This window comes from Diprion similis, chromosome 2 (assembly GCF_021155765.1).
Source record: "Diprion similis isolate iyDipSimi1 chromosome 2, iyDipSimi1.1, whole genome shotgun sequence".
Classification (NCBI taxonomy): domain Eukaryota; kingdom Metazoa; phylum Arthropoda; class Insecta; order Hymenoptera; family Diprionidae; genus Diprion; species Diprion similis.
In genome coordinates this window covers 5,621,359-5,636,674 of record NC_060106.1, presented here as the reverse complement: position 1 = coordinate 5,636,674, position 15,316 = coordinate 5,621,359, and the positions used below count along the sequence as shown (strand labels likewise).

Genomic DNA, 15,316 nt, shown 5'->3' with positions numbered 1-15,316 from the left:
GCGGGCTCTCTTAAGCTAGCAGGCATGCATCGAGACTCACAGCATCGACATCATAAGCATTCAATCAAGCAGTCTCTGTTTTTGGTCGACCTCCTCGGCTGAGATGTTCTCCTGATACCAGGAGTAATTTTTCGCTAAAATTTCTCCGATTTGATCGATTCTTAGTTAAAGTATTATATAAGCAAAAGATCGCGGGCTTTCTTGAGCTAGCAGGCATGCATCGAGACTCACAGCATCGACATCATAAGCATTTAATCAAGCAGTTTCTGTTTTTGGTCGACCTCCTCGGCTGAGATGTTCTCCTGATACCAGGAGTAATTTTTCGCCGAAATTTCTCCGATTTGATCGATCCTTAGTCAAAGTATTATATAAGCAAGAGATCGCGGGCTCTCTTAAGCTAGCAGGCATGCATCGAGACTCACAGCATCGACATCATAAGCATTCAATCAACTAGTCTCTGTTTTTGGTCGACCTTCTCGGCTGAGATGTTCTCCTGATACCAGGAGTAATTTTTCGCCGAAATTTCTCTGATTTGATCGATTCTTATTCAAAGTATTATATAAGCAAGAGATCGCGGGCTCTCTTAAGCTAGCAGGCATGCATCGAGACTCACAGCATCGACATCATAAGCATTCAATCAACTAGTCTGTTTTTGGTCGACCTCCTCGGCTGAGATGTTCTCCTGATACCAGGAGTAATTTTTCGCCGAAATTTCTTCGATATGATCGTTTCTTAGTCAAAGTATTATATAAGCAAGAGATCGCGGGCTCTCTTCAGCTAGCAGGCATGCATCGAGACTCACAGCATCGACATCATAAGCATTCAATCAAGCAGTCTCTGTTTTTGGTCGACCTCCTCGGCTGAGATGTTCTCCTGATACCAGGAGTAATTTTTCGCCGAAATTTCTCCGATTTGATCGATTCTTAGTCAAAGTATTATATAAGCAAGAGATCGCGGGCTCTCTTAAGCTAGCAGGCATGCATCGAGACTCACAGCATCGACATCATAAGCATTCAATCAAGCAGTCTCTGTTTTTGGTCGACCTCCTCGGCTGAGATGTTCTCCTGATACCAGGAGTAAGTTTTCGCCGAAATTTCTCCGATTTGATCGATTCTTAGTCAAAGTATTATATAAGCAAGAGATCGCGGGCTCTCTCAAGCTAGCAGGCATGCATCGAGACTCACAGCATCGACATCATAAGCATTCAATCAAGCAGTCTCTGTTTTTGGTCGACCTCCTCGTCTGAGATGTTCCCCTGATACCAGGAGTAATTTTTCGCCGAAATTTCTCCGATTTGATCGATTCTTGGTCAAAGTATTATATAAGCAAGAGATCGCGGGCTCTCTTAAGCTAGCAGGCATGCATCAAGACTCACAGCATTGACATCATAAGCATTCAATCAAGCAGTCTCTGTTTTTGGTCGACCTCCTCGCCTCAGCTGCTCTCCTGATACCAGGAGTAATTTTTCGCTGAAATTTCTCCGATTTGATCGATTCTTAGTCAAAGTATTATATAAGCAAAAGATCGCGGGCCCTCTTAAGCTAGCAGGCATGCATCGAGACTCACAGCATCGACATCATAAGCATTCAATCAAGCAGTCTCTGTTTTTGGTCGACCTCCTCGGCTGAGATGTTCTCCTGATACCAGGAGTAATTTTTTGCCGAAATTTCTTCGATTTGATCGTTTCTTAGTCAAAGTATTATATAAGCAAGAGATCGCGGGCTCTCTTCAGCTAGCAGGCATGCATCGAGACTCACAGCATCGACATCATAAGCATTCAATCAAGCAGTCTCTGTTTTTGGTCGACCTCCTCGGCTGAGATGTTCTCCTGATACCAGGAGTAATTTTTCGCCGAAATTTCTCCGATTTGATCGATTCTTAGTCAAAGTATTATATAAGCAAGAGATCGCGGGCTCTCTTAAGCTAGCAGGCATGCATCGAGACTCACAGCATCGACATCATAAGCATTCAATCAAGCAGTCTCTGTTTTTGGTCGACCTCCTCGTCCGAGATGTTCTCCTGATACCAGGAGTATTTTTTCGCCGAAATTTCTCCGATTTGATCGATTCTTAGTCAAAGTATTATATAAGCAAGAGATCGCGGGCTCTCTTAAGCTAGCAGGCATGCATCAAGACTCACAGCATCGACATCATAAGCATTCAATTAAGCAGTCTCTGTTTTTGGTCGACCTCCTCGCCTCAGCTGCTCTCCTGATACCAGGAGTAATTTTTCGCTGAAATTTCTCCGATTTGATCGATTCTTAGTCAAAGTATTATATAAGCAAAAGATCGCGGGCTCTCTTAAGCTAGCAGGCATGCATCGAGACTCACAGCATCGACATCATAAGCATTCAATCAAGCAGTCTCTGTTTTTGGTCGACCTCCTCGGCTAAGATGTTCTCCTGATACCAGGAGTAATTTTTCGCCGAAATTTCTCCGATTTGATCGATTCTTGGTCAAAGTATTATATAAGCAAGAGATCGCGGGCTCTCTTAAGCTAGCAGGCATGCATCAAGACTCACAGCATTGACATCATAAGCATTCAATCAAGCAGTCTCTGTTTTTGGTCGACCTCCTCGCCTCAGCTGCTCTCCTGATACCAGGAGTAATTTTTCGCTGAAATTTCTCCGATTTGATCGATTCTTAGTCAAAGTATTATATAAGCAAAAGATCGCGGGCCCTCTTAAGCTAGCAGGCATGCATCGAGACTCACAGCATCGACATCATAAGCATTCAATCAAGCAGTCTCTGTTTTTGGTCGACCTCCTCGGCTGAGATGTTCTCCTGATACCAGGAGTAATTTTTTGCCGAAATTTCTTCGATTTGATCGTTTCTTAGTCAAAGTATTATATAAGCAAGAGATCGCGGGCTCTCTTCAGCTAGCAGGCATGCATCGAGACTCACAGCATCGACATCATAAGCATTCAATCAAGCAGTCTCTGTTTTTGGTCGACCTCCTCGGCTGAGATGTTCTCCTGATACCAGGAGTAATTTTTCGCCGAAATTTCTCCGATTTGATCGATTCTTAGTCAAAGTATTATATAAGCAAGAGATCGCGGGCTCTCTTAAGCTAGCAGGCATGCATCGAGACTCACAGCATCGACATCATAAGCATTCAATCAAGCAGTCTCTGTTTTTGGTCGACCTCCTCGTCCGAGATGTTCTCCTGATACCAGGAGTAATTTTTCGCCGAAATTTCTCCGATTTGATCGATTCTTAGTCAAAGTATTATATAAGCAAGAGATCGCGGGCTCTCTTAAGCTAGCAGGCATGCATCAAGACTCACAGCATCGACATCATAAGCATTCAATTAAGCAGTCTCTGTTTTTGGTCGACCTCCTCGCCTCAGCTGCTCTCCTGATACCAGGAGTAATTTTTCGCTGAAATTTCTCCGATTTGATCGATTCTTAGTCAAAGTATTATATAAGCAAAAGATCGCGGGCTCTCTTAAGCTAGCAGGCATGCATCGAGACTCACAGCATCGACATCATAAGCATTCAATCAAGCAGTCTCTGTTTTTGGTCGACCTCCTCGGCTAAGATGTTCTCCTGATACCAGGAGTAATTTTTCGCCAAAATTTCTTCGATTTGATCGTTTCTTAGTCAAAGTATTATATAAGCAAGAGATCGCGGGCTCTCTTCAGCTAGCAGGCATGCATCGAGACTCACAGCATCGACATCATAAGCATTCAATCAAGCAGTCTCTGTTTTTGGTCGACCTCCTCGTCTGAGATGTTCTCCTGATACCAGGAGTAATTTTTCGCCGAAATTTCTCCGATTTGATCGATTCTTAGTCAAAGTATTATATAAGCAAGAGATCGCGGGCTCTCTTAAGCTAGCAGGCATGCATCGAGACTCACAGCATCGACATCATAAGCATTCAATCAAGCAGTCTCTGTTTTTGGTCGACCTCCTCGGCTGAGATGTTCTCCTGATACCAGGAGTAATTTTTCGCCGAAATTTCTTCGATTTGATCGATTCTTAGTCAAAGTATTATATAAGCAAGAGATCGCGGGCTCTCTCAAGCTAGCAGGCATGCATCGAGACTCACAGCATCGACATCATAAGCATTCAATCAAGCAGTCTCTGTTTTTGGTCGACCTCCTCGGCTGAGATGTTCTCCTGATACCAGGAGTAATTTTTCGCCGAAATTTCTCCGATTTGATCGATTCTTGGTCAAAGTATTATATAAGCAAGAGATCGCGGGCTCTCTTAAGCTAGCAGGCATGCATCGAGACTCACAGCATCGACATCATAGGCATTCAATCAAGCAGTCACTGTTTTTGGTCGACCTCCTCGTCTGAGATGTTCTCCTGATACCAGGAGTAATTTTTCGCCGAAATTTCTCCGATTCGATCGATTCTTAGTCAAAGTATTATATCAGCAAGAGATCGCGGGCTCTCTTAAGCTAGCAGGCATGCATCGAGACTCACAGCATCGACATCATAAGCATTCAATCAAGCAGTCTCTGTTTTTGGTCGACCTCCTCGGCTGAGATGTTCTCCTGATACCAGGAGTAATTTTTCGCTGAAATTTCTCCGATTTGATCGATTCTTAGTCAAAGTATTATATAAGCAAGAGATCGCGGGCTCTCTTAAGCTAGCAGGCATGCATCGAGACTCACAGCATCGACATCATAAGCATTCAATCAAGCAGTCTCTGTTTTTGGTCGACCTCCTCGGCTGAGATGTTCTCCTGATACCAGGAGTAATTTTTCGCCGAAATTTCTTCGATTTGATCGATTCTTAGTCAAAGTATTATATAAGCAAGAGATCGCGGGCTCTCTCAAGCTAGCAGGCATGCATCGAGACTCACAGCATCGACATCATCAGCATTCAATCAAGCAGTCTCTGTTTTTGGTCGACCTCCTCGGCTGAGATGTTCTCCTGATACCAGGAGTAATTTTTCGCCGAAATTTCTCCGATTTGATCGATTCTTGGTCAAAGTATTATATAAGCAAGAGATCGCGGGCTCTCTTAAGCTAGCAGGCATGCATCGAGACTCACAGCATCGACATCATAGGCATTCAATCAAGCAGTCTCTGTTTTTGGTCGACCTCCTCGTCTGAGATGTTCTCCTGATACCAGGAGTAATTTTTCGCCGAAATTTCTCCGATTCGATCGATTCTTAGTCAAAGTATTATATCAGCAAGAGATCGCGGGCTCTCTTAAGCTAGCAGGCATGCATCGAGACTCACAGCATCGACATCATAAGCATCCAATCAAGCAGTCTCTGTTTTTGGTCGACCTCCTCGGCTGAGATGTTCTCCTGATACCAGGAGTAATTTTTCGCTGAAATTTCTCCGATTTGATCGATTCTTAGTCAAAGTATTATATAAGCAAGAGATCGCGGGCTCTCTTAAGCTAGCAGGCATGCATCGAGACTCACAGCATCGACATCATAAGCATTCAATCAAGCAGTCTCTGTTTTTGGTCGACCTCCTTGGCTGAGATGTTCTCCTGATACCAGGAGTAATTTTCCGCGGAAATTTCTCCGATTTGATCGATTCTTAGACAAAGTATTATATAAGCAAGAGATCGCGGGCTCTCTTAAGCTAGCAGGCATGCATCGAGACTCACAGCATCGACATCATAAGCATTCAATCAAGCAGTCTCTGTTTTTGGTCGACCTCCTTGGCTGAGATGTTCTCCTGATACCAGGAGTAATTTTTCGCGGAAATTTCTTCGATTTGATCGATTCTTAGACAAAGTATTATATAAGCAAGAGATCGCGGGCTCTCTCAATCAAGCAGGCATGCATCGAGACTTACAGCATCGCCATCATAAGCATTCAATCAAGCAGTCTCTGTTTTTGGTCGACCTCCTCGGCTCAGCTGCTCTCCTGATACCAGGAGTAATTTTTCACTGAAATTTCTCCGATTTGTTTAATTCTAAGTCGAAGTATTATCAATATTTCAAGTAACAATAGTTTCGCCTCAGAACTGATTTGTAAGATCCCCTCTGGAAGAATTCGACGTTGACCAACCAGAAACAGACATCAAAGAAAACATCGGACCGACAGTTATGGAAATATGAAGAAAACACACAGAAGTTCATTTTTTCATTTATTTCAATTCAGGTTACATAAAAGAATACAGTGATATGCATATTATATCATATGGAGCTGCAGTGCACCTGTGCGCACTGCAGTTTTCTAATATAAACTCAGGAACCACAATGATAACCATTCCATATACTACTCTCTACATTCAGCTTAGCGTATTCTACTCTTAAATTGTATTGTCGTCGTCAGCATTGTTATGCAATAATAAATTATATATGTTTACATTTTCTCTATCTGATTCTACAACATTCGGTAATCTTATGTCATACTAAACACTCCCATCTGAACGCTTGTATTGGGATAAGGACGTACCAAGCAAACTGAAACCTACAATAAACAGAACCTATTTTGTAGTGGTTGTTATTTTCCTGAGGCATCTTTTTGACAACCTGTTGCGAATTCCGTGTTTTGCTGCGGCTATTTCCAATCCGTTGTTCGCTGCCAGTGAAAACTGAAGGCAATCGATTTCTCCGCAAAAATCGTCGGAATAGTGCATCAGAGAATTGGTTGCAGCATCTCTTGGATTCCTCGAAATATTCACCAAAAATCCAAAGGGGTTAAGCCTTTCTTTTCTCTGACTGAAGAATCTTCTGTCTCGTAATCAGTATGTACGAGCCTTTTCAGAAGAATCGATACCCCTGAAACCCAAAACATACAGCAATGGCAGGGTATGACCAACAGCAGAAAAATTACGTAGCGAAGACGAACGGCAGAAGAATAAGAATACGAAGTAACTCGTTTTTCGGCCGTAAGTTTTGATTCATCGTTCGCAGTGTCTTCGGACTGCGCTCAATCGATTTCTGTCGCAAAATTACTTCGGAATAGTGCTTTAAAGAATTAATTGCAGCACTTTCCAGAATCGTCGAAATTTTCGCCAAAAACCCAAAGGGTTTTAGTTTAGTTTTTTCGTGATTTTCGAAGCCGAAAATTTTCTGCCCCGGAACCGATTAGTATGACCCTTTCTAGAGTAATTGAACCACCAGGAACTCAGAAAACACATGAAAAATAGCGTAGGACCAACGGCAGAGAAATGACGATAAAATCTCCAGTTTTTCGGTTGTTACTTTTCAGGCTTTGCTCGCACCGTATTGGGACTGCGCTCAATCGATTTCTCTCGCAAAATTATGTCAGAATAGCGCCCCAAAAAACTGATTGCAGCACTTTCAAAATCGCCGAAATTTCCGCCAAAAATCCAAAGGGGTGAGCCTCACTATATTTACTGGCTGAAAATCTTTCGTTTCGGAATCATTTGTATGATCTCACCTAGACCAATTGGACCCCCAGGAACACAGAAAACACAGCACAAATATGGTTGGACCAATAGCGAAAGATTCACATCGGAAGGAAATGCTGCAGAAAAATGAGAAAACGAACTGTAACGACTCGAGAGCCGTTTATTCCCGAGCGGTAGGAATATGTTGGTTTGATCCGTCTCCCCCTTTGCGCTCTGCAGTAACCGGTACGGTGAATAATGAGGGATAACGATTCTGTATACGTTTATCTTCATCAAGAGCGTTCTGATTCGGAGTGAAGTGTTCTGTTTGGATGGTGGATCAGAAGTGCCCGAGTAGCAGAACGCACCCAAAACCAGTGCAGAAAGCTGGGTGCTTGGTCAGGGTTCTGGGAACGAGAGGAGATAGTCAGGTGAGGACAGGCTGTATGGAAGATGGTATAGTCTGGTGAAACGCATAGGTTTATAGAAAAGAGGGAGGAAGAATGAGTAGTAAGTGTGAAGAAGGGCTGAGCACGTAACAGTACCGTTTTGTTTTTCGGCCCTAACTTTCTATGCGTTGATTGCAGCGTATTGGGACTGCGATGAATCGATTTATCTCCCAAAATTACGTCAGAATATTGTTTGCAAGAGTCGTTCGCAGCATTTTCAAATTCGTCAAAATATTTGCCAAAAATCCAACGGGGTTAGCCTTACTTTTTTTTGTTCAGAAATTCTTTGTCTTCGAATCGATATGTATCACCGTTTCCGGACTTATCGGACCCAAAGGAGCTCAGAAAACACAGCAACAACAGCAGGGTAGGACCAACAGCAGATAAATTCCGTAGGAAAGACGATCCGCAGAAAAATGAGAAGAAGATGTGTTTAATTTTCTGGAGTTCCCTTTTCATGCGTCAATCGAACCGTTCCGGGACTGCGCACAATCGACAACTCTCACAAAACAACCTGAATTTTGTCATCCACAAATCAATTCCAGCAGTATCCAGAATCATCATCGTCGAAATTTCCACCAAAAATCCAATGGGTCAAGCCTTTCTTTTCTTTAGCTAAAAATCGTTTTCTTATAGATCTCACCTACCTTTAGGAACAAATTGAGCCGTCAGGATTGGGAAAACGGCTCTGAAAATAGTGAAGGCGAAAGTGCTAAGAAATTTTTCGTCTCGCGACGAATCACTCTTGATCCGCTGCCCTTAGCGACCTCATACAATTAATTTATTCGCAAAATCAAGTCGACAAAGGGTCGTGAAATTCATTCTAGCATCATTTAACTTGCCAAAAATCGTCCTTGAAAATGCAAGTCGTTATCCGTACTTTTCTACCATTTTTAGATGCAAAATTTCATTGTGTTAGAAACAATTCAACCGACCAATTGGTCTCCAAGAACTGCAAAGAAAGCATTCAATATACCAAATTTTGAATTCACACCATTCATGACCGAAGTGATGATTCAGTGGTGCTCGGATTTCTAAATTCTTTGAAACTATGGTCGTTGGGTTAGGCTTTAATCCGCTATTTGGTCACTTCTAAAGTGATCACCAGATATTTATAACTGCATGGTGGATTGTCGGCAGGTATATATTATAAGTGTGTAATTTTATTTCATTACATAGTAATTACAAGCAAAGAATAATGGGCACCTTACTAGCTATAGTGTGACAGATTAATTTTTTCCCTTGAAAACGACGTAGTAAACAATGCTCTGCGTATTTAATTATATTATTCATATAATGCATATGTATTTAATATTTATAGTTCTTGAAAACTGCATCGTATAACACGTAAATTTATAGTATAATAGTATATATAAATATAATTAGGCAGACTAATGGAATGTTCGATTTTATACATAAATACAAACGTTATGACATTATCGCAATATACATAATAAGGTACGGAAACGCAGTCTTTAATTTCTTAAATCAGATATGAAGATTGCAAACCGTAAATAAGTTCATGAGAATCGTTGATGATTGTGAAAACCAGAATAGTAAAAACCATCGATGATTGTAATAACAATTATAACAATATTGAATACGAAAACAAGATTTTCAGCAAAACATATTTTAATGGGAGATGCCATCAAGGAAGGAGAAAAAGATCTGTCATTATTGAATGACTAATCGGTGTTACTAAAAATGGCTCAACTCAATAGAATAATATTTTTTTTCAACAGGATACTTTTTCGCCTCATTTCGATTTGCCTCAGATCACTTTGCACATGATTTTATCTCCCACAGCATTATTCGACAAGAAATTATTCCTCTCAGGTTTTATTTGTTTGATGCTGGTGTTGTTCGACACGACGTTCTCTCCAAGGACGTCTTAGTAGAAGTACCTGAGGTGAATAATGTCCTGTAAATTAATGCTGTGTGGAATAACGTCGAGTGGAATATTTCTCCTCGTGCAAAGTGGACTGCCGGTGAATCGGGCCCTTTCCCCTTTTTCTTATCTAGATCTAAACTTTAAAAGAAAACTTAGAACATAATTTTGTACCATTGAACTGAAATGTTGTACGATTTTCTTTGGTGTTGTACACGGTATATCTATATAAATATATGTATATATATATATATAGTATCGTAGATATATTTGTATGTACATAAATAATAATTATAAAGATGTAAGTAAATCGTTGAATTATGAAGTTTTTTCTATTCAACATAACCTCACGCAGTACCTACTTATTGTTAGATATAATCAGTGTAATAAAAGAAATAAAATATGAAAATAAAAACCGGTCAACCTCACAAAACGCAATCTAAACACGAAACAGCTCGATTTAATCACTCTTAATTATCGGAATAATTATTGTAGACAAACAATCGTAGGCAAAGTTGCATTATATATCCGCAACTATGTTGACCCATAACGCAAACATATAAAACTAACATATAAATCACTTTTAAAACGCTATAACAGCGGTTAGTCTGTACCGCGACAGACACTATACATAACATATCTCCCACCGCGATGACACAGTACTGCAAATTCAGCACTGTAACAACTCCGTGACACTTTGAAGTACGTGTAACAGTATTCTATTATAGATAAAAATACATCATAGGCTGAAATACGAAATTATTTGGTATATCTATCTTTTGGTATGTTAAATAATAGTATAAACTCGTATATAATATGCATGTAATATACCAGGGCAATCGTCGTAGGATGTACATGAATTCGTTTTTTCAATTTCAATTATCGAACCACCCACGGCGATGGAAATGATTACCCTGACCGCGTTTCTTTGGTCCAATAAATTCACGGAAATTTTGTCACCCGTTTGCAATCCCCCTATTATATTTCGATCTCACAAGTATTTAAATAATCCTCATATAATCGTGTTACATCAATCACAGTTGTGATCCTCTATGTACATCATTCAAATGTATAAATCCGCCATCACATAGTAACAGCCAGTTGAAATCTGTCCACAACATGTTCTACATGGCGCGACCATTCTGTAGCCCATTCAGTCCATTCAACCCGTTTAAAACTATTCCATTTTCAATTTTTTCAATGCTCTTTTCCACGCTGTTGAAGAGCAGAAGGTCCTCTTGTCCCTCCTTCGCCTTCTTTCCGTCCATATCGATGTAAGATTGGGGCCGTTCATTCGGGGGTGTTTTAAGGGTGTTGTCCGTGCTACTGGCTACGCTTGCGTTCCGCAGTTTAATGGGACTCTCGTAATGGTTCTGGGCCATCGGCCTGTTGGAGATGTCGTTTACGTACGGCGGCTTGATCGGCTCTTCCGGAAACGAGGCGATGGGCTGTTGCCACAAAGCTTGAAGCTTGTCGACCTTATCGCACTTGGTCATCTCCTCGGCGGGTGTTTTCGTCAAGTAGTTAACATCCGTCCGCATCACTTCGTTGTTCACGTTGCCATAGCCCAGTTTGTCGGTTCCGGAACCTGAAACACAAGAGCAGACACTGACAACCATTCTTCGCGGATCCTTTCACCGAAACTCACTTGTTGGACTGTCCAATGCGTGAAGGGACGTGAAGTAGGCCCTGTTGTGAACTGTCCTTGGGTTTAGGTCCAAGTAGTCGACGCCATCCTCTAGCATGCGCTCCCAGTGGCACGTCAACTCCTTGAACGAAGGCCGCATACCCGCTTCTTCGTGCCAACAAGACACCATCAGCTTGTACCTGCAGGGCGTAAAGAGAGTGGTAAAGTGTCAGGATAAAGAGACGGAGAATACGTCAGACGTACAGTTTACAGACGTGTCATATTCTGTATTACTCACAACTGGTGAGAGCAGTTGGCTGGCTTCTCCATGCGGTAACCGGCCTTCAGCAGGTTGTAGAGATTATGGACATCCACCCCGGGGTAAGGCGACGCCCCGAGAGTCACGAGTTCCCAAAGAAGTACTCCGAAGCTCCAAACGTCCGATTTACTGGTGTACACGTGATCGGCGAGTGACTCAGGCGCCATCCACTTAACGGGAACTGTAATCCGGAAGACAAAGAAGTTTCTCGGTTAGTCGATGAGGATTTGCATAATGCGCGACATTATCCGAGTCTAATTTCCACTTCTTCTCACCTCGACCCTTGCTTCGCTTAAGGTAAGCGTCATCCTCGTAGACATCTCGCGTTAGCCCGAAATCCGAGATCTTGCAAACCTTTCCGGTTGCAAGAAGAACGTTTCGAGCTGCCAGATCCCGATGTACTAGCTAAACGTAGGCAATGATTCGGTATTAATATTTTTCAACAAAGATACATATGGATGTGGCTAAATAACATGGGATTTGAAAGAGATCGCGTCAGAGAACAGTTTTCGTTTTTAACATAGAAGATGCTAGAAACTACTAATTGAATATGACAGTCTGAAATGCAGCTACAGGATTCCAATTCATTTGATTTTGCCGAATCAATTTCAGCGATGCTCACTTTATCCTCATGTGCTTTTCAGTCGGTCAAATTACCTTGATATCGGTGAGGTAAGCCATGCCTTTGCTGATCTGCCATGCGAATGACAGAATATCACGTGGCGTGACGCCGTAGTTACACATTGAGTCAACAGTCGAGATGTCTTCTCGAGTTACAGCAGGGGATGCCGAAAGCAGGGACGTAGAGCAGGGCGCTCTGCCCTCTGACTCCAAGTGCCGACTTCGTCTCAGATAATTTCTGTGCAGGGGAAATACGAAGAAAACGACCATATTATACGACGAAAAAAAGGGTGGGAAGAAAGTGGGGAAGACGGAGAGAGAATGCGAGGTTGACAAAGAGAAGAGGAATTCAATACTATAATGTCGACTTGTTGGGGTCAGCAGCCAACCAGGGTGAATTCAACTCCCCACCACAATGAGCGTGGATATACGTATATAGGTATAGCTTGGGGAAGAGATGAAAAATTTAATAATAAGCGGAAAAGAACTATTGTCCACTCGACCAGCGGAAAAGCATTGTGCCATTCGAATGGAATTCGTTGGACTACTTTAATATATATCGTGGATATAGGTATGTGCGCACATACATCGACGTTACTTTCGCTATACCTATACTTACCATTTTTACGTAAGGCAGTAGTTCTTTTCATTTTAAATATTCTAACGATACAATGGAACACCTTCAGTTCATTCTTATGGACAGTACAGCGGACATAGTAGGTGCCAATCAAGCATTCGGAGAATACGAGTATATTCAGTAAACTAGAGTGGAATCATTTCTCTCAGATTCTTAGAAATGAAAAAATTTTCCTCCGCACCATCGCGTACCGTTCTAGTAATGATTCTACGAAAATTCACGTATCTGCCAAAAGGATTCCTGATATGGTATCTCAAAGTATGTCTGCAACTTCGAAGCTCGTAGAAGCGAGCGACGAGTTGACAGGGAGAAAGGAATTGCAAACCTGAGAGATCCGAATTCGGCGAATTCGATGATCAAGTAGACCGGTCCCCCGGGAGAAGTGCAAGCTCCGAGGAGTCTGATGACGTTTGGATGCTGTGCTTCCTTCAGTAGTTGATACTCGGATAGTAAATCAGCTAGTTCCGAAGCACATGCTCCTTCCTTCAGTGTCTTAACGGCAACAGTCGTCGGTCCAGGCCAACCGCCGATGTCAATGGCTCGAGCTCGAAGGACGCGACCAAATTCGCCTTCGCCAAGAACCTGTTCGATGGTCAGCTGGCCTCGTGGAAATTCCCACTTGGGATCCGGCTGAATAAATTGGATTCGGTTTTTGTTAGATTTTTTTTAATTTTGTTAGAAATGGCTATTTCATCTTCGGGAAAAAATATTTATCTCGTTTTTTATCCTATTTTTGAACCTTTCATTATGGAACAACGCAAAAGCAGTGTTTGTCTACTGGACGAAACACATTGCTCGCTTTCCGACTTATTTGTTTACCCTTCCGCGTAAACACACGTGCGCAATTTCCATACATATTGACAGTGGAAATTTAATTTCAGTTGGAAGGTCGGAGGTGAACAAACTTTGGAACTGAGCATTTTTAAAGGTCATTGTTGACTCCGATCCTCTTGAAAATTGCTACAGTTTGTATTCCAGTACTGGTATGGCGTAATCAAGTGTCCTTGATATACCAAAATGTTCTAGTATCGATTAAGTAGAAAAAAATTTAATTTGCTTTAAAATGTGGTAGAAAAATAAAATTAGAAAAAAAAAAGTAAAAAACCTTTCACGAAGATTTGAAATTGATTGATACATACTCACAGATTTGTTATAGATTCGCAACCTTAGCATTCAAATACATTGTCCCTTAATTTCATTCACCGAAAAGGTTTTCGAAAAGAATTGTTAAAGAGAAAGAACTTTCGTGTATCCTTCGCCACGATGAACCGCCAGCTTATGCAAAAGGTTACGCTGCTAATCGCCGTTTTTGCCCAGGCTATTAGCGTTGATGAAACGTTTCTCTTTTTCACTTTCGCAATGGGAATTCGCTTAGGGTACTGCACGAATAGATATCTACTAATGGATCGATTTCCCAGGGATAGGGAGTTTATCTAACTTAATCCAGACGATACAGGTTCCTGATTTATAGGACTCAATAAAATCCATAAATATCTTCTTCCATCTCCTCGGTACTATACCTAGCACTTCACCTTACACGTACACTGTCGTAACTGTAGGTACAAGGGTGAACAACGTTCGAGTATAGCGACGATCAATCACGCGATGAAGGGACGCGTGGACGCTGAAGTAAATGAACCGCCCAGGAAACTTGATTGCTCGATCCGGCGAATAGCACTTGGAAACTTTACTGCAGAACTAATAAGTACCAGTCTCAAAAACAAACTTAAGAGGCTGGGCCCAGGCCATGCATCTAACAAACCACGATGAACTTCTGCTCGAAATTTAAAATTAAATTGCGAGGTGTGTTGGTATATGCATATAGATAAGCGAAAGCCTTCGTCAGACGATGTAATTGCAAAAAAGTTGAGAAGCAGCCTTTGGCTTACGCACTAGCGTTATTTAACGTGGATTATACTCTTCGCAGCATTAAGGGTAGGGTCATGCAGCCTGCAGAATTCAGCTATGCGAATAGAAGGGGCGACGTAAATCCCGGAGATTTAAACTGACTTCTCCGCTCTCTGAACAAGAAGGATTTCTGTGCACTGTAAGTGGTGAGAAAATCCCGTATGCAGGCCATCCGGCGATTATTTTTAGTCATCGTCAGTCTGCGGTTTCGTTCAAATTCTAAGTACGCGAGATGGAAATCCGCGAAAATCTGAGCTTGAAAGAATTCTTTGCAGACTGATTCTCGCAAAATTTAAGGAATGAACTCATTACTTGTGAAATAAGAAAAATTAATAACTTACCGGACAAGATTTTGGCAAAAGCAGTGTTCGATTGGCTGTGGCTAGAGAGTCCAGGCCGATGAGAAGACCATCACCGCGGTCGATGTAATCGGAGGGTAGAATGCTAAGACCGCCAACACCGCCATCGGCGTCATGTTTGCACTCTCGGCGCGATCCTTTGACTGCCATTCTGTGAAAGATAAATTGATAAAATGCCCAGTGAACGAGAACTTATTCGCAATTTTGAAACTTCCGAAAGCCTGATTTTAGAAA

The 15,316-nt window shown here is 41.9% G+C and overlaps 1 protein-coding gene across 2 annotated transcripts in view; it reads right to left on the bottom strand.

Moving 5' to 3' along the window:
* Positions 1–9,461: 9,461 nt before the first annotated feature.
* Positions 9,462–15,316, bottom strand: part of LOC124415850 (proto-oncogene tyrosine-protein kinase receptor Ret) — a 77,168-nt gene continuing 71,313 nt past the window's right edge. For both annotated transcript variants that reach the window (XM_046896527.1, XM_046896528.1), the window contains exons 13-19: positions 15,065–15,233; positions 13,141–13,445; positions 12,215–12,416; positions 11,833–11,962; positions 11,537–11,738; positions 11,260–11,438; positions 9,462–11,199 (exon numbers count right to left, since the gene is read on the bottom strand). In XM_046896527.1, coding sequence (XP_046752483.1) covers positions 10,736–11,199; positions 11,260–11,438; positions 11,537–11,738; positions 11,833–11,962; positions 12,215–12,416; positions 13,141–13,445; positions 15,065–15,233 — 1,651 coding nt within the window. In that variant the 3' untranslated portion in view covers positions 9,462–10,735. The remainder of the gene's footprint in view (positions 11,200–11,259; positions 11,439–11,536; positions 11,739–11,832; positions 11,963–12,214; positions 12,417–13,140; positions 13,446–15,064; positions 15,234–15,316) is intronic.